Source organism: Oculina patagonica, chromosome 1, assembly GCF_052425735.1.
Source record: "Oculina patagonica isolate OP01 chromosome 1, crgOcupat, whole genome shotgun sequence".
Taxonomy (NCBI): domain Eukaryota; kingdom Metazoa; phylum Cnidaria; class Anthozoa; order Scleractinia; family Oculinidae; genus Oculina; species Oculina patagonica.
The window spans coordinates 41,509,196-41,533,973 of record NC_135758.1 but is presented as its reverse complement, the minus strand read 5'-3'; the positions used below and the strand labels follow the sequence as shown (position 1 = coordinate 41,533,973).

The window sequence follows — 24,778 nt, the reverse complement described above, 5'->3', positions numbered from 1 at the left end:
ATGTACCCGCAAACTGGCACTCAAAATTGGCTTCATCTAAACCACCAACCGTCGTAGTATAGACCCTCTTCAGTGAGACTGGTTTCTCAAAACGCGATGTTTTGTTTCTTTATAGTTCAGGAGGGCAAAACGAAGCTGTTCCACAGAAAAGCTGTTCTTCATGCACTTTCCAGCTGGCTGAGAAAAAAATTCAACCCATCTGGCTGGCCGTGTTTTTTGTAGTCATCAGTTTTCTTGCTTTCTGAAGTATAACCATGTGAAATTTCATAAAAATCTAATGACTGGTTCGTTAGAAATTGTGCGTTTTCTCGGCCAGCTGAAAAGTGAATGAAGAACAGCTTTTCTATGGAACAGCTCCGTTTTGTCCTCCTGATAGCTCCCCATTTTCAGTTTCTGGTGGTAAACGAAACTTTGATACGAGCATGCAACCCGGATTCATGCAAATAAATTCCTGTACACTTTCAGCGGCAGGACGACGACGTAGCTTTTGGTTGTCTCGGAAAGAATCGTTTAATTTTTAGCCTTCAAATGCATAGCCTAGCCTGTGTACAGCCGTCCTGGTCTGCCCAAAAAATTACAGAGGGAACGTCCCCTCTGCGATTTTTTTGAGCAGAGCAGCACGGCTGTACAAAGAACTAAGTGAACACTATTAACTTGAGAAAGTCAGAAAGAGCCAACGGACAACACAAAGAACCGGATCCTGGTGGATCGGCTGATCAACAAATTGTATAAATACTGTACGATCATACGAACAAATTAAAAAACAGAAAGGCTGACCGTACGGTGGAGGGATTGAACTTGTATATTTTCTTCCAATATTTCGTCAGGCAAGTTCCGGCAATCCCTCCACCGTACGGTCAGACTTTCTGTTTTTTTAAAGGCTGACCGTACGGTGGAGAAAAGAACTAAGAACTACACAAGCACCGGCCAACAACAACAACAACAACAACAACAACTTTATTTGCACCCTTTACATTCAATTAAATTAACAATACAATAAATAAAATAAATAAAGTAAAGTGCATGGCTGCCCAGAATAACCACGATTAGACGTCATTCCTTTCTACATGTTTCTTTTGCTTCCTTTCTTATACCTTTGCAAAGACAAAAAAAATATTATTAGCGGCTCGATTATGGATTAGACTTCGGCTCGTATTCGTTTAAATTTGTGCCCAAGTTACTACCGGGGTTACTAGTGGCTGACTTGCGCCCTGTAATGACAGGAATCTTACGTGACTGAACGCGTGACTGACCCGCCTCCACAGACGACCACGTGACTCACGCTTTGGTTAGCGGTATTTTTGTGAAAGGTATGCCCTGCCAGCACGTGACTTGCAAAAATCAAACAAAAATGGCGACCGAAGACGATTTAGATGGAATACGTGCTCTAAGTCTTTCGTGTTTTTGGAGATGAATGAAGACAACCAAGGTTTTGTCGGGTGGAGCGATGCCTCAGCTTTATCTCCCTTTCACAAGACTACCAGAGAACGTGCAAGCAGTTTTATAGCGGACTATGAACACAGCCGCGGAAACTTCGGTGCTACCGAGCTTGACTCAGGGAGAGTTTTCCCTGGGCGATCTCGATGCAGATAACATAACGACTGTAGAAGAAACTAAAGCTCGGATTCAAGGAAACCTTCACTCGTCCCGTGATCCAGGTCTGCTAAACGCTTTAGTGGAGTATTACTTGAATACGCGCTCGCCTACGTGTTTGCAGATATTGAGTAGCATACATGAGGCTCGCGCACAGGTAAGCTGATATGCGTGCGATAAATCGGTTATTTCTCAGAGGATACATTGTTCTCTGGGTAGAGATCTGTTCACGGACTGTACCTCAGTTTGGCTTGTCTTCTATTTTAAGGCATTATTTGAGAAAATGAACGAATGTCTGAGACACCAGCCCTCCCGTTTGGACACCTTAACGCTGCTGGGACATATCGTGCGAAAGCAGGTAAATATCATTAATATTTACTGTCATTTAATATGTAATTATTACATACTGTATTACTATCTTATTGCAAAATCTGTTGTTAGAACAAATTTCTTTTCGAAATCTTGAAACAGGTCGATTTTAGGGGTAATTTATAAAACTTATCGAGGCTTTCGAATTTTTACACGTGTGATAATTTTGTAAATCGTTAACACCGGATGTGCATATCACGTTTTTTTGTGTCATCGTTTGTGCAATTTGTCACTCTTTTAACCTCTAACTTATCGTGCTGTTTTATTATTGGATAATTAAGTCTTGCGGTTGCTCTCCTGATTGTGTCAATTGTAAGATCAGAAAATTTTCAAAAAAAATTGTACAATTATTTTGTGTTCTTTGATATATGTGTTATAACTGTTTCTCAAACTTATCACGTATTCATCTTGAATGCCAGTCACCTCGCCACCAAGCAATCTCGCCACCAACCAACTCGCCACCAAGCGAAGTCACCTCGGCTCATGGATTAAAGAACGAGGAATACACCAGTTTTGGTGGCGAGTTGGTTGGTGGCGAGATCCCCTGGTGGCGAGGTGACCGGATACCTTCATCTTCATTTAAATCTTTTGTTTTTCTTTTTTTAATTTTTCCTCCTTGAATTTTTTGTTGCATTTGTTAAACAACAGTTGTATTTATTTTTTATAAATAAAGCTGGCTCTCAGATTATTTAACTCCCACTTTCCACTTTCTTCAATAGTGGAACTTTTCCAAATCAGGACAAAGGGAATTGAGTGAAATATTGATAGATGAATTCTCCTTACATTAAATACAGCATCGAGCAACATGCGATGGAAATAACGCAAATTACCCACTAATCAATTTTGAATTTACAAAGTTATTAGTTTCTTAAGAAAGTGTTTGATTATCAATTAGTAAATTAACGGCCATTGTGAATGTTGAAAAGCTGATGTTTGCCATAGCAAAGTGGAGGATAGTGGGTTGTAACACACACAACATTGCATTTCAATCAAATTTAATTCAAAAATATATCATTTTTTAAACTATTTATTTATGTATAATAATTTCTGTCAGTAGTGTAAGTACAGTAGGTGTTTTGTTGGTGTTTTAAGTGATACCTACATATATATCCAGTAACAGTTATCACTTCTGAAATTTCATGATTGCAAAATTTATGCAAAATATGTTTTAATTATAGTTTGTTTAGTGTAGTGTAGTTTGTTTCCTATCCAGGAAAAAACACTAGTAGGATTGGTCATTACTGTAGATGGTTTTTTTTTTCAGCCTTCCTGGTTGTACAAGATCATTAAGACATCATTGTTTGATAGTCTGCTGAAGTGTATGAAGGTACAGAACAATGTGCTGTGATTATTATAAGACTTGCAAATGTAATGGTAACAACAATTATAAAATGTACCTTTAATATCCAGACTGGTAAATTATCAATTTCTTTTGTCTTGTTTCTTGTGGGACGTATGATGACCTGGGCCGCTTGTTTAAAGGGTGGACATCGCTATCTGTTGGATATGTTGTGGTTTAATTTTATCTTTGGATCAAAATTTTTCAAACCAGTTTAATTTTGTATTTTATTGTCTTAAATATTTATTATCATAATCTGAAACAAAAGGAAATAAAATTTAAACTGGTTCGAAAATTTTTTAACTAAAGATAAATTTAAACCACAACAGATACAAGTAATTCACTCCTGATCATTGGATATTGCAGTTTGCTTTGTTAACACTAATATTACAACTCTAAAAATTAATACAAATGAAAGACCTGAGATGGAATGTATTTCTGTTGTCCATTTAGGGTGACACAGATGTACTGGTTTTAACAAGTGGCATTTTAACCATCACAACATTGCTACCATTGGTTCCAGCCTCCATTGGACATTGTTTGCAAGACTTGTTTGATATATTTTCTAGGCTGTCCTCTTTCAGAGCTCGTCGGCCAGGTATGTTGGGTGTAAATTACCAGACTCTTCCAAAAAGCTAGGACAAAATGTGGAGCTTTTAATTAATTTGTAATGTTTGCATTTATGCTTGAAATTAACTTGTGACATGGTACCATTGTTATTCAAAAAAATATCACCAACCTTGATGAATTAATCATTTTTTTAAATGTGATCAACACAACAGGGTTGGTACAGGTCCTGGAAAACCTGAAAAGTCCTGGAATGTTGTTGTGGCACTTTCCGGGACTGGAAAGTCCCGAAAAGAGACTACTGTTCCTGGAAAGTTCTAGAAATCTGTTAAACTCAAGTAACAACTGAATTTTTAGAACTTACATTATTCAAAATGCATGGCAGACAGTAAGAAGAAATAATATTAAGGTCTTTGGAGTGAAAGGGTTAAATAAAATGTGAATTTTGGAGTCCTGGAAAAATTAATCTGAGTCCTTAAAAAGTCCTGGAAAACTGTTTGTAAAAGAGGGTACAAATCCTGACATAACATTTTTTTACCATTTTTCCTTCCCAGGCAATGCACCTGAAGTGTACCTTCTTCACCTGCACGTCGCAGTGTACATGTTTTTTCATCGGCTGTATGCCATGTACCCTAACAACTTCTTGGCATACCTTAAAGTACAATTCAGTGAACCTTCTAAGCAGAGCCTCTACCAGAACACTATTAAGGTGAGATGACTTGTTTTGTATTTATTAATTAGTTACATCTTTCTTACTTTCTAAACCTGCAAACAGTTTACAGAAGTAAATAAGCCACCACTGAGCTTAAACAAAAACCTGAAAAGGATGATAATGAACATCTATTGATGATAATCAACAGAACAATGTGAATGTGGAAAAAACAACACTGCAATTTCGATCTGGAACAGTGGATGAATAGCCATTCTGTGGAAATGCCACTGCAAATTCCCAAATTCTCATTTATGTGTATGCTTGGCTAAATGATATCATTCAATGTTGTTGTGGTGGTTAAATAGTACTTAACTTACTGGAAAATGTTGGGTTGGACCCCTGGGTGACTGGAAAAAAGCTTGGTTGTAAGTTTAGTTACTGCAACTTGTGATCCAAAGGCTCTTAATTATTTAATATATCAACCCTTCAAGTTAAGACCATTTTAGTCACCAACGGCAAGTAAAGTTTTGGAGCTGGTGACTAAATTGGAACTGAAGTCGCCAGCCTGGTGACTAAAATTGGGAAGAAGGATTAAATGCGTGAGCTTGATTAAGCGACTAAAATTTTTCACTGACAACCAAACTTGAGCAGTTGGTGGCCAAATGGCCACTAACGAAAAAAAAAATACTTGGAGTGTTATTAATATGCCAAAATTCTTGAATTCTTCTACTGGTGTCTTCTCAATTCTGGCTACACACTGTAAGTGAATTAATAGGCCTTATGCATGATAACGTCATAAGCTCAAAATCCACCACCAAGCCTCATTTACAGAAATTATTCTCAACCTTTTGTCACCTTCATGCAGCTTTCACGAGGGTATTCTTTTCATCTTTGCTGCTTTGGGAATTTGTTCATGATAATATTTACAAGCTTACACTTTGAAAGCGAGGCTTGGTGGTGAAACAAGCCAGGTTGACGTAAACATGCATATAAGGGTTATTAGGATGTGTCTCTTAATTTTTTATTTTTTTCATTTTTTAGCCTATGATAGAGCATGTACGACTTCATCCATGTTTTGTAACTGAAACTGTGCACTCTGAAACAGAAAATTACAGGTCAGTCCTTTGGATAATAAATTACTGCAGCAGCTTTGCTTCAATTCACATCACCTTTAATCGGTTGTTGGTAGTTTTGTTTTTATAATTAATAACTGCAGTTTTGTTTAAAAAGTGACCCTGGGATAATTATAATCCTTAGTTCAGTTAAATGCATTACGCAGTCATAACAATTACAATGATGAGAAATAGTTAACAACTAAGATGAACACTTGTATTCTAAGGATTATCTGAACTCAACAACATTTCTGATTTTTGAGTCACTCTGATTAATTTATTATTGTGAACAGTATCATGCTTTTCCTGACTATTCATTTGATTGAACTTCAGATGGAGACAAAAAGAACCACATGACATTGTAATAGAGTGCATGAAGCTCTCTCTAGACCCAATTGACAGAATACAGGAAAAAGGAAGTTTTATGTCATCTTGGACATCCAAGCAGAATTGTCAGGAACTTTTTGCTGATAAATCCATTAGTTCCATACTGACAGCATCATGTGATAGTCAGGGACCTGAAACGGGTAGATTAAAAGAGCGCCGTATGTCTGATTCGGCAACACAAACTGGTAAATCTTTGCAAAGTGGTGATAGTGGCACTGACTCATGCAGTTTGCCAGTCATTTCTTCTGACGAGATCACTGCAGGGTGGAGTCCTTCAGATGTGTGCAGGCTTAGTACTCCGCCGTCATCTCAGATGTCTCCATCAACAAGCAACCCAGATCTTCTATCGTCAATTAATATTCAATCCCACTGTAGCACTCCTGGAGCAATTTACACTCCAGGACAGTCCCCGACGACATCGTTAGGCGGTGACATAGCCTATCATCAAGGGTACTCAAGCTCACCCTCAGTTTCTGGTAGTAGGGGGAAGAGCGGTATATCGGGATGGACGCATAGCGGCAGGGGGACGCCAGTTAGGGGAGGGAAGGCTGCCAGTCACGAGGGACAGTTAACAAGAGCTTTATATTCAGCACTAGCTCAGCACAGTTCTGAGTCTGCTCCCGCAGCGATTGGAGGACATCAAACATCAACACCAAAAGAACCAGTAAAATGCGAGAAAGACAAAAATGAAGGAGTGTCGTATAATGGACATGACTTACTGACTTCCCCAACTAATAGCACACAGAGTATGTTTGAGGTGCAAGGGGAAGAGACTAACCAGAATCTTACAAGAACTACTGCAGAACAATTTGATAGTGATAATTTTAATGTTTCTCCCAAAGAAGAGTATAGAGACTTCAGTGGACAGGAGGATTTTGTTTCAGAAACTAGTGAACGCAAGTCTGTTGAATCACACGAGGGTGTTATTAGTTCTGATTTTGTGCCGGATTCTTTGACCCCTGTTGGTGGTCAGTCACTAGATGCAATGACGTTATCCAACACACCCAGTGATTCTGTGAATGTATCTGCCAATGATGCTTGTACATCAACAGAAGCTGAGGAATCAGGCATATCTCAACCTTGTTACGATTCTGATAGTTCAGTGCAGAGTAAAGAACTTCACGAACAACCAGTCAGTACAGAGTTAGACAAAGAACACAAGTTGCAAGTGAACAAAAGTGAAGCAAGTCTAGCATCTGATGAAGCATCATCAGAATTTTCTAAATTTCGCAGCACATCTCCTACTGTGCAGCAGAACCATCATTCTTCTCACACTTGTGACTTGATTGCGGCATTTCCTCAGCTGCTGCCTTTATTTCGAAGTGAGCAGGAACACAGTGAAAGCAGTGCCTTGGCTGATGCAGATGACGCAGCATCCTTGAGACTTCAGCAGCAGCTGTGTGGAGCAAGTCCTGTGGAAATTCTTGATAATTACTTAAAAACAGGGAACAGTATTCACTATGGTGAGCTTTCAAGGTAAGTTTATCACAATTACATGCAGCAGAATACATGTATGTACCTATGTTTGTCTGTAAAATTATGGGAGGCGTGGTGGCCTGATGGTTAGTGCGCCGGACTCTGGATCAAGCAGTCCTGGTTCAAGACCTGGCCAGCGTCCTGATTTGTGTTCTTCGGCAAGACACTTTACTTTCACAGTGCCTCTCTCCACCCAGGTGTATAAGTGGGTACTGGCGAATTTACTGCTGGGGGGTAACTCTGTGATGGACTAGCATCACATCCAGGAGGAAGTAGAAATACTCCTAGCCGCTAAATGCTATAGAAACCGGGATAAGCTCCAGCTTGATGAGCCACTTGGCTTAACTGCAGGCTTATCCTTTACCTTTTACTCAAATTGCAGGATTCCTCTTGTTAGTCAAGTTGGTACAGTCTGGACACATTTTGGAGGTATAGTCTTCCCTATTTTATATTTTTGCCTTTTTGTCTTTTTGACTTAGAAAACCCCCAGAAAATTCCAAGTAATTGTAGAATCTAAGCTCTAACATTAAAAAAATTTCTTAGGTGATCCTCCCATGGATGAAGTGGAGATTTTGAGAGGACAAGTCAAGTTGCTCCATAATCAGCTCCTGTTTGAACGACACAAGTGTGATCTGCATGCTATCCGTAACAGAAGACTTATTGGCAAGACGTTCAAAGCTGCGCAATACCAAGAAGAACTTCAGGCCACTGTAAGTCATTGATCGCCAGCTAATTTCTCGCTACAGTATCAATACTTTGTCAAACAACAGGTGACGAGAATATGACAAAATAATATCACGGCAGGGGATATTGCTTGGATGTGATCCTTTGCAGTTCTCCTTTATACAATAAATATGTAGATTAGACTGTTCCTTGGTTTACTATAATGTTTCTGTGTACCTGAATGTGTTTAGGTTAGAACTAATAACAGTGCAATCTTGATTTTTTGTACTTCCAAGATAAATGGAAATTGGTTCGAGAAATCAGGGATAAAAGCTATCAGTTATTAGGAGTTTTGAAAAATTGAGGGCTTGAGAAATTGGAACTCCATTGTATAGACTGTACATGTTCATCTAAAAGTATGTCAAATCAAGAAGGGGTTGTTTTTTTTCACTAGTACAAGTGCATTTTCAAAAGCTATGTACCGGTATAAGTTAATTTTTATAGTGCTTGTCTTTTGTTACCAATTTAGAAAGATCAGTTGAGACTACAAGAAGATAAAATGAGGGAATTGACTGATGCTCTTAACAAACAAGTGGAAGAAAACAGGTTAGGCATTAAACACTTATTTTAATTCCAATTATAATCTTATGATTTTTTTTAGTCCTCTTCTGTTCAAGTATTACTAATTGGACAGAACCTTGGAGTTGAACTTGGGACTACAGAGAAAACATGTTGTGGCAGAATGAAGGACCAAGGGCCTCCATATTCAAATCCAGAACCATAAACCACTCGGCCAGATCACATGGCAGTTTTCCTTTCAAGAAGAAAATAATGATTATTGCATTTTTATTGCGCATTTTATTGCTGTATCTGGATGTTAACTTCTTCACTTTAATAATGTTATTGTTATTAAGACATGTACTGTCAAATTTTTACTCATATTAAATAATGATGATTGTTGTGTTTTGGCATTTCCTCCCTCCATGTACAGGAGATTTAAAGAAATTACTTCCAGTTGGGATCAGCAGCAAAGGTTACAGCTGAGGTGAGATTTTTTTTGTTTCTCTGTCAGGATCAACAAGCTTTAACAGCTAAGGAGCAAGCAAGGCTAATGTTTTTATTTTATTTTTCTTCTTCAGGGATTTATTAAATGAAAACACCCAGTTGAAATACACCCAAAAGGAACTCCTAGAGAAGCTTGAAGCTCAGCAGAAAGATTTTGATACCAAACAGACAGTAAGTAATGCTAAAGTCTGATGGAGAATGTATCTTTAAACTTAAAAAACTCATTAATAATTCATAAAGAAAATACAAAATAAATTAATGTTCAATGAGTGTCTTTATATCTGATAAAGGCACGGCTAAACTTTATGTCCAATTTTCTAGGCCAAAATAACCCCAAATCTAAATATTAGTGCAATAATGAGTTGATCTACATCAGAAGATTTTTAAGCCGTTCAATAAATTCGCAGTTCGTGTTTTATCAAGTCTAAAACACTCGGCTGCGCCTTGTGTTTTAAACCTGATAAAACACTGCTGCTCATTTATTAAACATTACTTATTTAATAGCTACATGTCGTTCACATGCACATAATTATATCTTAATTAAAATTAAATTAAAGAATATAATTATTAAGAGGAAATCATTCATTAAATTTTAGGAGATCAACCAAGTGAGAGCAAGAGTATTTACATTAGAAAATGAGTTGGATCGACTTAAAGTGGAAGTGTCAGAAAAGGACCAATTATCAGAGCAGGTAGGCTTTGATCAAACTTTGTTTTATCGGCAAAATGTGTATTCATATCCAACTACCGTAATGATTCGATTTAGCGCCCTCCTTCCAATAAGCGCCCCCTTCCGAATAAGCGCCCCCTTCGAATGTGTTTTTGTAAATAAGCGCCCCTATTCCAATAAGCGCCCCCATTTCTAATTAGCGCCCCCATTCTAATTAGCGCCCCCATTCTAATAAGCGTTCCCATTCTTATAGGCACCGCTATTCTTATAAGTGCCCCTATTGTGGATAACTGGCCCTACTGAAGTCATTGACGTCAGCTAGATAAACTCCTGACCGTTCACCGTACAGTTCATGTATATATTTACTGCTTAAATGAACAATTATTTTAAAAGTAACTGCCCTTTTTACAATTTCTAACTGTTACAGTTTCTGTTATTGTTAGATGCATTTGGTTGTTTCTCAAAAAATTAAATAAGCGCCCTGTCCCGAATAAGCGCCCTGTCTCGAATAAGCGCCCTCCCTCGAGGTGCCAAAAGTAAATAAGCGCCCCGGGCGCTAAATCGAATCATTACGGTATTTCTTGATCACCATCCCAACATGTCTCTAATAATGATTACTGCAAACTTTTTCCTCCTAAAAAATAAATTTTGAGCATCTTTTTACTTTGTTCAGGTAAATCACCTTGTAAAGGAACTCCTAATCATGGGTGAATTAAACCAACAACAAAAAGATACAATTCAGAAACTTACTCTGGCTGAAGGACAGAATCCTGAGAGCAACATGCAGTTACATGGCTGTCACAGAGAATTAGGAGGTAATGCATGGTACACAGGGTTTTGGCAAATAGTAATGGATGGCAGTTACTTGTATCCTATGGATTTAGTACATTGCTTAGTTATTGAGGCAGGCACAGTGCCGTTCTGGTTAGTGCACTGGACTGTGGTCAGAGAGATCAAGCTTGTACCCTTACCAGAGCCTTTGTGTTTTGAATTTTCTTGGCCAAAGCACTGGGGAGTTTACATTAAGTTTGCAATTAAACCTGGTGGGCCTCTCTTAACTAGACGCCCATCTCTAGAACCTTTAGCATGAAGTGACTAGGAGTACTTTGACTCCCCCTTCGGATGGGATGCTAGTCGAATTGAGGTTTACTCCTTTACATGCCTGGGAGGCGCGGTGGCCTAATGGTTAGCGCCCTCGACTCCGAGTCGAACGGCCCGGGTTCGAGGCCTGGCCGGGGCGCTGCGTTGTGTTGTTGGGCAAGACACTTTACTCTCACAGTGCCTTTCTCCACCCAGGTGTACAAATGGGTACCGGCAAATTTACTGCTGGGGGGTAACCCTGCGATGGACTAGCATCCCATCCAGGGGGGAGTAGCAATACTCCTAGTCGCTTAATGCTACAGAACCCGGGATAAGCTCCGGCTGTATGAGCCTCATGGCTCGGACACAGACTTAACCTACCTTACCTTTACATGCCTGGCTGGAGAGAGGCACTGTGAGATAAGAGTCTTGACTCCTGTCTACGCTCAAAACCTGCACTGCTTAATCTAGAGTCCAAATTAATTATTAGGCCACTCTGACTCCCTGTGAGTTTAAATAAGTATCAGCAGATTGTTGCGGCAACCAAAAAGAAGAGTTAAATTATTGACAGTCAAAAATTTGATGTCCTGTGTATGATTTTTTTTTTAGTTGCAAAGCAAACAGTGAAAAAGCAAAAAGTTGAATTAGAGGCCATAACTTCCAAAGTTACAGATTTGGAAACACTTGTTTCTAGCAAGGTTTGTATAACACTTTTCTTCCAATTTGATTTTTTTGGAAACTGGGAAGCTTATTGACACTTTTTAAATTTTAAGCTCAGCTCAACACAGTTTTGGAAATTCTGAGTAATATCTGGCTCAATAAAAATGGCAAATCTCAAATAGATTTTCAGTCAGGAGTCTTTGTGCCTTCATTTGCAGAACTTATCCTGACTTACTAGGTTCCCCATTTATGGAGACACTTAAATAATTAAAATCAGAAGTTTTGATGCCAAAGCTGTTGACAATAAGTTCTTTGTTATTTTTGTGAAATATACATGTTTTCCATTAATGGTTGTGTAATTTTTGCATCAACTGTTCACATGCCTGGAGCCTTCAGCTTTTGGGCCAACTGGTATATGCTAGGAAGAGTGTCTTCTTTTTAGAATAATTTTATTTTCAGTGGTACAGTATAAATTGATTTGATCCTTCTATTTCCAGGATATTGAATTAAGAGAACTGAAGAAATTCACTGAAGGACTGAAAGGAACTTATACTGGGAAGATAAAGGTATTTATTTAATGTTTTGGAAATACTTGTGGTATTGTTTTTATAATTCCTTTGTGAGGAGAGTAAGGCCATTTATCTTGCCAAGTTGTCAAGCTTTGCTCTTTCTGCCCTTCTTTTGGTTAGAATCGGATTTAAAAATATTCCACTGATTGGTTCATAGACTTGCTCCAAGTCGACCTCTCAAAAGTCTCTAAAGTGAGCTTTAACAAGGTCGCTCAGCGACCGAGCAGGCAACAAAGTCGGGAGGTCAACTTGTTTTGCCTGAATAGTTTTGAATCACATTATAAATTCACACGGGGAAAAAATGATTGACAAAAGCTATGTTGGGAGACATCTTCGACATCTTTCATTTCTTTCGAAGAAAATAGCACACAACAAAACAAATAAAATTATGACGTCTTTCTGGAGTCTCACGTTGTGCCATACTAAAACCCTTCACTCTCCTATTGAACAATTGTCATGACGTCACTGGTAGAGTTTTTGACCGGTGAATTTGGTGCCAAACAGGTATGAAAAGTCTTTTTAAAATGGCCCAACCAACCAGAAAAAAGAAATTAAAAGGACTTTGAGAAAGTCTAATTGGTTCACTGTGACAGTGCCTTTGGTGGTGTCGGTGACCGCTCGTTAGGTTGCCATTCCCATGCATGTATTGCTGTCTGGCTCCACCAACCCTTAATTTTTTATTTTATTTTTTATTTATTTTTTATTTTTTTTGCAAGGCACTACATAAATATAATTAACAAATAAAAAAAAATAAGAAAAAATAAATAAATGTCAGTGCGCTCCCTCCACAGAAAATTGAAATTAACTTATATAATTCCTCCACCAACCCTTAAGGCACTAGCTCTGAAGTTCACCTACTGTTGATGAATTCAAATCACAGAAAAAATAGAAACATATTTTTCCTTTTTTGCTACAGAATCGCTATTGCTCATGCTTTCTGTTCTTTAATGATGGTTAATAATCTTTTATGTTTTCTTATTTAGAGCCTAGAAGAAAAATACAATGCCCAAAAGAAGATAACTCAAGCATTGGAGTCCTATATTCTTGACCTGCAGTCATCTGTGGACAGCAAAAAGGAGAAAATAGAGCACAAGCCTTAAAATATATTTAAATATTATCATATCATTGTAATCCTCATCAGATCCTAAATTTATTTATCTCTATTGCCTCTGATTGCTTGTAAGGAGTACTGACCAGTTATGAAATGTAGCTAATTTATTGCTAATTCTGAGGTAATGAAAACTTTTTTTGTTATCTTAAAGGGACTGTGCCATGGCTGAGTTAGGTTTTAAAATTATTTTTTTAAGTTTTGTCAAATACTTGCTATGAAACTTAAAGTTTTCAAATGTGTCTGTTTCCAAATGTGTCTCCTGGGCGTTATAATTTAAAGACACAAGCAAATGAGATTAAGTTTGAAAACTGCTCAGCCTAACAATATTTCAAAGATCCATAATGCAATCCTTTTCAATCTTTGTTGCTTTTCGCCATTGGAACAGGTCTTTTGTATTTGCTGTGTTATTGAAATGTTCCTTAAGTGTTTTAAGAGGTAATTTTTTTTTACGGAATTTGATGGTTATTTCCCTTGCCTAACTTTAGCAAGAATCCGTGACACAGTCCCTTTAAAGTTTGGCTTAAAGTTTGGTATTATATAGCCTCTAATGCTAGTGAACAAGAAACTTAATTCAGAGACAGGAAAGGATCTTTATTCAGGGACCCATTGCAGTTCAGTTTAATGGTAGCCAGGTTTTTTGTGCACTTTTTTTATACAACTTTGGATTTTGCATATCAAAATAAAGGAGCCCACAAAATTGCAAGAATCTTGTACTCCAATGATACAGCGCAAAACACCTCCATTGCCGCTGGTGACAGAAGCATTTTCAGAAGAAACAAATTTTTTCGTGCCCTTTTCACAAGAAATGCAGGGAAGGTTTTACTTTAGCTTCTTATGGTTTTAAAAACTGAGAGCATGAATTGATGTGGGGGTGGGGTTCTAACTTGTGATTTTGTTTGTGCTGCTAATTTGCAAACCAAGCTTAATGGATCTACTGTTCTCAGTAATGTTCTTTTAATTTCACCAGATCTTCTCTTTTTTCATTTAGCACTGTCATTATTAACCAAAAGTAGTTAGTGTTGGGTCATTTTTACAGGTACAGTGTAACATCACTACAGTTGGTCATAACATACATGTATAGCCAACTGGCAACTTCTAAAATACTACATTCCTGTGCGTTTGTTATAGTGAGTGGATGTCTGCAGTAGTGTGGTGTCCACACTGAACTTATTGACAAGCAATTTAACCTTTTAAGTATCCCAACTGGTAGGAGGCTGGCTAGTTACATTTAACACAACCATAGCTGAGGAGATAAACTGCTAAGCCTGAGTTAGCTGGATTTCACCTCTTTAATTATTTCAATCTGCAGTGTATTGAAGTATTTGCAAATGAATATTTTGATACAAAGTTATTTTACCACCAGTCACTGTCTGCCAATACAGGGAGGATATATGACTGTTTTTGTTTTACCGGGGTAGTTACTTTTAACTAGGATATTATTTTTCAGGTTTACAGTTACGCATAGAACATAGCTGTAGATAGTTTGTCTATGATGTTTTGTCATGTTAGAGATGCTATACAATGTTGTTTTCACCTAATGTTTTAACACCTGCTTTTAATGTTATGTACATAGCGGCTTTCTATTGACAACATCCGTCAATTGCAATGTGCTAAACAAACAAGACAAATCGAAATCTGCCAATCACAGCCCACTAGCATGACCTTCTGAACTTGTGGGCTCACTTGCATGAAACCAACAATGTTATGCATTGGTTTTGATTGGCTCATTTCAAACAGCATGTCAAAAGATTGATGTAGAAAGATAGCAATGTACACAGCACTGAAAGCGGGAGTAAAATATAATTAAAACGGGCATGCTTGAAATAAGCTTTTTTGTAAAAAAAATGTTGACCAGAAGCAGGTGAAGACACGTATTATTTATAAATCATTTGGACACTGAAACAGTATTTTGTTTCGACAGAAAATAGAAATTATTTAGATATTCTAATGTTTTGAAACACAACACAGAAATCTAGTGCTGCTTTATTATGCAACAGCAACTATAAGTTATTTAGGATACATAAATTTTAGTCTTTATAGTTTAAAATTGTATTGTAGCTGCATTCTGCATAATTATTAAGGATCTTTGAAGAGATTACTTGATTCATCAACCATCACTTCTCTCCACACTAAGAAGTGTTGGTGTCTCAAAGAACAGCTTTCAAGGCGAATGTCTGTGCCCATACTATCCAATGCCCTGGCATTTGCTAAATAAATAATTTTGAGAGATCAGAGTCGCATTTATTGGATATAGCCTGGTGCTTGTAAGAAAGAGGCATTATTTTTAATTATTTTCTCTGAGCAAATGAGAAGTGCTAGCACACATGCAGAACAGTCTAAAGATAAAAATAAATGAGACCAAGAGAAAATTAGTCCCTAACTTTTTGTGATGTGACATTACAGTGTCTAAGTTCTTGATGTGAACATCAGTGTCCAAACTGTTGTCAATAAATGGACAGTATGTTTACGCCATTTGCCTCCTTGATTTCAACTGGTCTGATTGTGCATTACCACGGTATATCATTTTCCTTTTATAAAGCAATGAAGGGAGTTATCTTTAGGGCATCAACAACAAATTTGTTGGATATGTGCTCATTATATAGTGTCTTGAGTTCAAAAATAATACATTGCCATAAAATATATCTGCCAATAATTGACGGAAAGGTGGGGAGACTGAGGCAAATATTCTTGTGGTATTTCATGTGGCAGCATGTGCCACAATAATGTATACAAGTGCAACATTAATTTGCATTGCAAGGTTAAGAATAAACTTATTTCGTTTAAGATCAATTTTGTACAGCTTTGTTGTCTTTATACTACATGTATAATCTTGAAGATTAATTTTTCAACAATGACACAAGCATGGGACAAAGAAAAATTCTGAGTCCCTGATGGGGATCAAAACCCATGGCCTCCCAGATACTGGTTGGGCAACTGAGCTACGAGAGACTCTCGGAGAGCTAGTGCTGGGCTAGCTTTCCATGAGTCTCTCATAGCTCAGTTGCCCAACCAGTATCTGGGAGGCCATGGGTCCAATTTCCATTGGGGACCCAGAATTTTTCTTTGTCCCATGCTTGTGTCATTGTTGAAAAATTCATTTTCATTATTTATCACCGAGCTTGAAATTTACCATCTTTATTATTTACTTTGTATAATTTTGTACAACTAGTTACCTGACCTTGAATGGCATTCATGGGCAACATTCCACTGTTTCCCTCTGACGTCATAGATTTTGCAATGTTGTCTGCTCAGAGACTTGCGAAAAACAGTTTTATAATGTCAAATGTCATGTGACCTCAAAGTAGCCAATGAGATCATGCACTGTTGGGGAGAGAAATTCCACCTATATGAATTATAGTGTACTTGGTTTTTGTCATAAATTTGAGGGCATTTCATTTCTTAAATGAATGAATGAATCAACTTTATTTAAGTGTCTAAGTATTGAGCTTTTTCGGCTTAGTTGGGACACCAGAATAATCTTAATAATTTTAAAAATTAGCAATTGTTATCAGTCTAAAATATCAGGAAAAACAAACTCCCCCTCCCAAATATGTCACTCGCAAGTTGTTTTTATTTAAGCTGCATATCCTGTTCACGTTTGCCCTAACCCACTCCCCCCTCATCCCTTTAATTACATACTCCATTCTTGGTGACAATGAGTAATTTATTAGTTAAATATTTGAAAATGACATAAGAACAAAAATTATTATTAGGCTACATTATTCCTTTGACTGACTGCGTAACTTATTAAGCTGTTCTACCCAGTTTTTCACAATTGGATGCTGAAATTTATCCTTAGTGCAGTCAAAGAATTCCTGAAGCCAGCCTGTCCCAGCCTTTCCCTCGCTGTCTTCATACTCATGTGCTTGTAGAATCATTTCAAATCGATCCAAATCCTTCACAAATTTGGCTTCTTCAGTCTCTTGTGCGTCATACTCCTTCCACAATAATAAGAACTCCTTCCCAACTTCTTCACCAACCAAACTCGATAAATATTCCATAGTTTGTTGTTCTCGTTGATGCTTCTCCTCCTTGCTGACCCCATCAAACGGCGTGATGTCGCCAACAATGCATTCCGCCATGTCGTGGACCAGTGCAAGTTTAATGCAATGATCGCGATTGATGCTCTTGCCTTCTTCACGTCCGGATAACAGAAAACTCATTATCGCCATGCGGTACATATGGTCTGAAACACTTTCAGGCGACTTAACGCCACGGTAAACCCAACCAGTACGTTTAGTAGACTTCAGCTTCCCGACCAAAGACATAAATTTAAGAAGATCAGCCATGTCTTGGACAAAATCACCGCTTTTTTAAAGGAACTTTAGACAAAAATCCGGCCGGTCTCCGCGCTGTTTTCTACACGGCGTTGTTCGCGCAAGTTGAAAGGAGAATGGGATCCAGCTGGTACGTCGCATCATGTATTTTACATGACGTGCCGTATGAAGCCGCTGACTTGTTCTCTGCAAAGTTCTTTTTGCTTCTTTTTTCTTGGAAGAGAAGTTGATGTTGCGGGGTTTAACACCTTGGGGTAGAAATAGGAACCTTTTCAGCAGAATTGACGTTTTGCGACCCGTTCTCCAGGCAAGAATAATCATGGTTTCAGATGGCGATGTTGTGGAGAGGCTCGAGAAACGTGCTGTAGAAGCCGAAGAAACGATAGCTTTGTTGAAATCTCAACTGGTCTTTCTTCAGAAGGCGGCAGGTTTGTAACTAGAAATTTTAAACGTTTCCGGGACTAGTTACTAGATCGACAAGATTTAGATCTGTGTATGGAGAATTGTAAAACCCTAGAAATATATTGCATGGCATTCTTTACGGGCAAACCCATTTCTAGTAAATTCTTGAGGTGTATAAAGGAATAAGATATTTAGACAAATGTGGATTTCTTTGGGGTAGAAGACATTTTCAACAGATTTTTTAGAGGTAAAGATGAAAAGACTGTCCTCAGCAGGGTGGTGTGGGTATAAAGAACCATGTCTCTTGAATGGTTTGTACACTTTTCTGTTAGTTAAAAAAGTTGTACTGTAAAGATAAACTGTAGGGGTGGTTAATGGTCCTTCCAAAAATTCGTGTCTCGCAAAATTTTTAGCCAAATTTCAGGGGTCTCAGCGTCTCGAATTATTCTTTGACGCCTTCTCTGAGTCTCAATTTCTTTTGCAAGGCTACTGAAGGTCTCGGGCTCGCAGGAAAGATACAATGTATCAGTCTTGCCACCTCGCAAGTCTCGCATTAACCATTCGACACCCCTAACTGTATGAACACCCCCACTGTTGACACAGCTAGTCAAAATTTACCCCCTAAGAAAAAAAGATCATCGTGCTAACAAGATACCCCCTCCCCCTCAGAAAAACCCTGATTTTTCTTAACCCTATCAGAAAAAAGCCAACTTTTCCCCTTGGCTAACCTCTTAAGAAATATTTGAAAGATCAAAGAACACTGACGGAGCTATACCCCCTCAGAACTGATTTTCAAAACTCTTTCAGAAAAACTCGTCTTAACAGTGGGGGTGTGAATATAACGTGAAATGACCCAGAGTTAAACTATTTCTGCTTGTCTTTTTTAGAAAAGAAGTCCAAGTCAGGTGGAATAAAGGTTTGTTCATTATGATTAGCTTGTTGTCAGTTTCTTTTGCATGTATTTTCTATAAAACATCCATGGATCATTAGGTACCTTTAATGGCCGCATGCTGATGCAGTTTTGGAAAATCAACTGTCTAAATTCTAATTAAACTAGAAATCTCCAAGGTGAAATTTCGTGTGGCTGTGTAGCGCATATAGTTAGTTCATAGACTGAAATGTTAAAATGTTAAATGCACCGATGATTGAAAGTTTTTCCCAGACGTTTCGGGGCTTCTACAAGACTCTGCGACCTTGTGGCTTGAATGTGGACTTTGGCTTTATTTAATCTGTTATGTTCACTCTAACAAGCGTGTGTGCCCGTGGCGTACGTTTAGTTTGTATTTCAATTTCAAACATTGATCACGTGCACATGCTTTTTTCTGTTAACTGGCGTTACATTTTCCACGGAAGAAGGGGCAGTAGCCCCAAAACGTCAGGGAAAAACTTTCAATCATCGGTGTCTAAATTCTAATGCAGATGATAAATTTGGTAGTGTGCCAATGCCTAACTGATGTGCTGTTATATGCCTGACCCAAGTGTTATTTTCTGCCTAACTAAAAGCTAACTTAGAGAGTTGAGTAATCTGATGCAACTCATATGATTTATGCATGTTAAATTTATCCTCGACCTAGGAGTATTTCTACCCTCCCCTCTCCGATCCTGGATGGGGTTTTAGTCCATGACAAGGTTATCCCCAGCATAAAATTATCTTGTTCCCACACCTTCCACCAGCTTGCATTATAAGACAGCTGGTTTATCTACATGTTTACCTTACATGTACGTTGAGATAGCAAACATACTGTCCACGAATAACACACTGTCTGGTGTCCAGAGCTGTGCTCTATGAAGGCCTGGGTGCTACAGGTGACTCACTTTAATTTGTCTTAGTGCAACTTGTATATTTCTGCTATTCTAAAGGCTTTTAAAAGCTGGGTGCCCAAGATTTCTCACATAAGAGACTTTTGGCACCCTGCAACATTCCCTAGAGCACAGCTTTGGTGTCTTAAGATAAATTTATTACAGTAACGATTCTTTTATTTTCATGAGAAACGTGAAAACAGTGGAACAGTGTGTCTTACAGATAATTATTTGCTTTTTCGACTTTTCTGTTTTAAAAAGGACCGTATTTCAGCCCTGAAACAAGAGAATGAACGTCTGAAACAAGAAGCTGACAAACTTAAATCAGAGTTGGAATACTGGGAAGTCAGGAATGGATGTAAGTACAGAGTAAACAAAATGTGTTACAGTGTTTTTGTGGACTTGTTTAATATTAGACAAAAAAGGGTTGTGGATATTAAACAATTATTCTGCCTGATCCTTAGCTAATGAGGCTATAGCCCTGGTCAGCTAAAATCAGACAATATTTTACAACATTGAGCAGGATGATTAAGTTGACAGATTTTCAACAAAGATATTTTATGGCTAAATATAATTAATGTCAGTGGTTATGCAGTGACGTACTGATGACAGATGAGAATGACTTTTTGACTATACATGAGCATTGTTGAAAATAATCTAAATAAGTTTTTTACTGAACTTGGTTATGCTGTTTTTTGTTTTTTGTTTTTCAGTGAAACAGATTTCTCTTCCAATTTTAAAGCAAGGGGCACCTTCTGGGGCACAACAGAAAGTTGATATTCCTGCAACTGAACAAGCTGAAGTAAAACCTGAAAAACAACAAGAGGAGAAGCCAGCACAAAAAAAGGCGAAGAAAGAGAAGGTCGAGAAGAAAGGAAAAGACAAGAAACCTGATGCAGAAGGTGCAAGTTCTGATTTAAACAGTTTTTGTGTAGCTTCATTAGCTAGCTCATGGCAATAATTTTTAGCCAATTTGAGCTGTCTAGAGCAAAATTATTCCTTTCTCAGAGCAGGAGCATTAACTATTCTATCAAGAGGGGCCTAAAGGGTTTAATAGCAACTGGGATTTGGGCAAATTTTCACTGGGAAAATGGAATTTGTGTTGCTGGGACTGGGAATCACAAATGAAAAAATGGAACTGGGACTGGGATTTGGAAAATTTGGGAAAATATAAGGTTGTGAAATGGGATTTATATTCCCCCCTTCAGGACCCTCTATCACCATTTCTCTCATTTGGTGTAGCATCAATTAGCAGTTAAAAGAAACTAGGATGAGCTCCGGCCTGTATGGACCACTAGGCTTTACACAATACTTTATCCCCCCTGGATGGATGCTAGGCCATCACTGGTTACCCTCTAGCAGCTTGTCAGTTTTCTTTAACAATTTGCTGTGAATCTGAATGTTAAGTGACTTGCCCAAGAACACAACACAATAATAAGGCGGGCCAGCTGGTCTCATACCTTGACTGCCCGATCTGAAGTTTAACACCGTCCAGTAATTGGAGATAAATCACCATCCAGTGGACAATTTTTTTTTGAGAAAACCACCTACTGCAATCCTCCAAGTTAAGACCATTTTAGTCGCCATGGCAACTAAAAATTTGGAGCTGGCGACTAAATTTGAACCAAGGTCGCCAGCCTGGCGACTAAAATTGAGAGGAATGATTGAAAGCATCAGCTTAATTTGCTGACTAAAATTTTTCACTGGCGACCAAAACTTGAGTAGTTGGTGGCCAAATGACCACTAAGGAAAAAAGTAAACTTGGAAGGTTATACTGGGTATGCTATTCACAAAGACAGGATTGTTGACTTTTTTATTTTTTCCTTTACTTATAAGGTTCAGAGCCTCCCAGCAGTTCGGAACCTGATGTGTCTCGTATTGACTTCCGTGTGGGTAAAATTCTGTCAGCGAAACACCACCCTGATGCAGATACACTGTTCGTGGAAGAAAGTAAGTTGTAACCCAGTAGATGTTTGTCTGTTTTACTTTGGGGAATTTGTGCTGGCTTTCACTCCTCAGTGACATGAAAGTTGTTAAGGAGTTTATGGGGTTTGACTGTGCTTTGTTAGAAACATGTACAGCTGTAAAGACACGCTTATATTCATGTTACTGTTGGCTTTTTCAGTTGATGTTGGAGAAGAAACACCCAGAACAGTTTGTAGTGGCCTTGTGGGATCAGTACCACTAGAGGAGCTTCAGGTAGGAACGGAACTGCAAATTAGTAAGCATCTCAGGGTTATTAGGTGATCCTACTTATTTTAAGGTTTCCTTTCAACTCATTGTAGGGTTTTGCTTTTTTGATTTTATCTGTAACTTGTTTAAAGTAGAAGTAGGAATGAACTTGTTGTTGATGTGTGTTGGCATGGAATGTTACTTAGAGCTGTGGTGCACTGGTATGAAAATTTTAAACTATAGATGTTTCCTTCACAGTAAAAAATTTGAAATGCTTAGTAGTTGGTGTGACTTTGCTGCTTACCCTCCCTCCCCCGCCACTCACTACATTCACCCTTGTCATCAGTTTGACTGGGACAAACACTTCTCTTTTTCTTCCCAAACCTCAGGATCGTGTGGTGATAGTGATGTGCAACCTGAAACCAGTAAAGTAAGTGACTAACATAATAATTGCATTACTCTGTTACACTGTTATACTCAGTACACTGTTTTCTCTAAATGACTGTTGTGCAGTTCCATAAAATATCCATACCCCCTCCATGGAAAGGATTTTTTATCAAACCCCCCCCCCCCCACATCTCTGGAAATGCAAATTTAACTTACGGTAAAACATTTCTTTAAATTTGTTGGTCTTCAAAAAAACTCCCACCCCTAGGAATTTCCAATTCCTCCTGTGGGGGAGTATGGACATTTTCTGGAACTACACATTGTACAACAAAACCAAATTCACACATCAAATAACTGTGGCTATAAGTAGCACAATAAACCCACCAGAACTTGAATGAAGAACATATCACAAGTGTTAGAAAACTTGCAAAGCTGTGTGACATTCAGTTCCTGCTAGTTGGTCAATATAGAAATGGTTCACTTGATGAAATGACTTTCAGCAATGCAATACTTACTTGAATACCTCTGCTTTGATTACATCTGAGTTGTTGTCTAGTTCTTGAAGAATCCAAGAAGAAATTTAGTAGTCAGTACAAAGCAGATACATGTACAATCAGGGTCGGATCCAGGATTTTTCTTAGAAGGGGGTGTACCAGTAAGGAATGGAGTAACTGACTGGTGACGTAAACACATTTTAGAAGCGAATACTAAGCTGCACATCAACTCAGGGAAGGGTGCGCACCCCCCTGCGCACCCCCCTAGATCCACCCCTGACAGTGATGTAGATCTTTTGTTAAGTTTGCCTACAAATTCACACTTTTTTTCCCTGTCATGAAACATTCTGTCTTTTTGTCATGATCTGCATTGTAGTTGAGTGACAGCAATGGTAGTGTGACAAGCCAAGAGAGTTACTGCAGGGAAGGCCTGATCCTTCTACAATGTGTTTTTTTATGTGTATTTCTTTCTTTTTTAGAATGCGTGGTATAACATCTCAAGCCATGGTAATGTGTGCAGTGTCAGAGGACAGAAAGTTCTTTGAACTACTGGACCCACCTAATGGCAGTGTGCCTGGAGATAGGGTTGTATTTGATGGTTTTCCTGGAGAGCCAGACAGACAGTTAAACCCAAAGAAAAAGGTAAAATTTGGCAATGATTTCAAGAATTTATCCCCATTATGTGTGTGTGTGTGTGGAGGGGGGAGGGAGGGCAGGGGGGGGCAGGGGAGGGGGTGTTGGGGGTGGGGGAGGGCACTCAGGTTTAACAGTGGGGATTATAAATAGGTAAAGATGGGAAATTGTTGCAGAAACCTGACAAATACGCTGCCAGTTACCACCAATGGACTAGCCTCCCACCCAGATAGTTTTACATTTTCCAAAAACGTTTGTACAAGCGTTCAAGGGTATTTGCAATGTACATGTAGCTTTAGCAAGTTAATTTACTATAAATTACAAAGGGTGATTAAAAATAGAAGATTGACAAAAATCTTCGGACATTTTGAGAACTAATTAATAGTACTGTATAGTGACAGGATTCAACTGCAAAAGCCACCATTTCTGTTGGAATATACCTAAAGGTTACTGTTTTAAGCGGCTACTAATTTTAGCGATTTTAGCGAGTTTGGTGAAAATCGCTACATTTAGTGCTCGTAAACTGGTTTACACATATCATTTTTTTTAAAAATTTTCGGAAAATCGCTAAATTAAATAGTCGCTAAATCTTGCTCAGAAAAAATCGCTAAAATTAGTAGCCGCTAACAAAAGTAACCTTAAGATAATAAGAAAGACAAGTGTTTGCCCAGTTGAAAATTTTCAGAATGTAAGACAGTACTCCAAAAAATTAATAGGAGTGGCGTATCTATTTTACTTTGTACCATATGCAGGGCTTGAATTTGCCAAGTTTATCCATACTATGCTCGGCATCAGGCCCTTCAAAGGAATTTGGATATAATAGAATGCGCAATGCTTTCGAAACCAGAAGTGCGTGGAGTTGACTTCATTGTGCAAAAATACCAAAAGTGTTCTCTCTTGATAGCGAGGAAGCCTTCTTACTTGAAATATCAGTGTTTTTGGCTAACACTGTTATATAAACTGTGTTTACATATAAGAGTTATTATTAAACACTTGTTTTGCAGGTTTGGGATCAAGTCAAGCCTCATCTTCTGACAAACGATGCTGGAGTGGCTTGCTACAAGGATGTACCTTTCACTGTACCTGGAAAGGGTGTCTGTACGTCGCGTAAATTGTTCAAGGCTCCGATAAGTTGAATTTAGAAAAAAAAAAGAGAACATCGTGAAATTTGAAAATAAAGTGTTATTCAAGCTGTGCGTTTTCCGTGTGTCTTAAATGTTAAGTACATGATGCTTTATATATGGGGTGTCTAAAAAGACTCGGCATGCAACTGTAACATCATAGCCTGCGTTGCAGACGA

The 24,778-nt window shown here is 38.2% G+C and overlaps 3 protein-coding genes across 3 annotated transcripts; 2 read left to right on the top strand and 1 right to left on the bottom strand.

Annotated features, from left to right (window-relative positions):
• The first annotated feature begins 1,342 nt into the window (after positions 1 to 1,342).
• Positions 1,343 to 16,103, top strand: LOC144631439 (hamartin-like). The gene is made up of 17 exons (XM_078489868.1): positions 1,343 to 1,750; positions 1,862 to 1,951; positions 3,227 to 3,289; positions 3,755 to 3,899; positions 4,423 to 4,577; positions 5,562 to 5,635; positions 5,966 to 7,495; positions 7,878 to 7,924; positions 8,039 to 8,205; positions 8,688 to 8,764; positions 9,150 to 9,203; positions 9,298 to 9,394; positions 9,820 to 9,915; positions 10,567 to 10,708; positions 11,583 to 11,671; positions 12,131 to 12,199; positions 13,186 to 16,103. The coding sequence occupies exons 1-17, from the start codon at positions 1,514 to 1,516 to the stop codon at positions 13,300 to 13,302; spliced, it is 3,249 nt and encodes a 1,082-aa protein (XP_078345994.1). The 5' UTR covers positions 1,343 to 1,513; the 3' UTR covers positions 13,303 to 16,103.
• A 929-nt stretch (positions 16,104 to 17,032) lies between these two features.
• LOC144631417 (5'-deoxynucleotidase HDDC2-like) lies at positions 17,033 to 17,678 on the bottom strand. Its single transcript, XM_078489853.1, has one exon. It carries the CDS (start codon positions 17,600 to 17,602, stop codon positions 17,033 to 17,035), a length of 570 nt encoding a protein of 189 aa, XP_078345979.1. The 5' UTR covers positions 17,603 to 17,678.
• Positions 17,679 to 17,781: 103 nt separating this feature from the next.
• LOC144631429 (uncharacterized) lies at positions 17,782 to 24,674 on the top strand. Its single transcript, XM_078489859.1, has 9 exons — positions 17,782 to 18,018; positions 18,880 to 18,908; positions 20,054 to 20,150; positions 20,506 to 20,694; positions 21,629 to 21,742; positions 21,918 to 21,991; positions 22,354 to 22,394; positions 23,325 to 23,487; positions 24,483 to 24,674. Exons 1-9 carry the CDS (start codon positions 17,820 to 17,822, stop codon positions 24,612 to 24,614), a joined length of 1,038 nt encoding a protein of 345 aa, XP_078345985.1. The 5' UTR covers positions 17,782 to 17,819; the 3' UTR covers positions 24,615 to 24,674.
• The last annotated feature ends 104 nt before the right edge of the window (positions 24,675 to 24,778 follow it).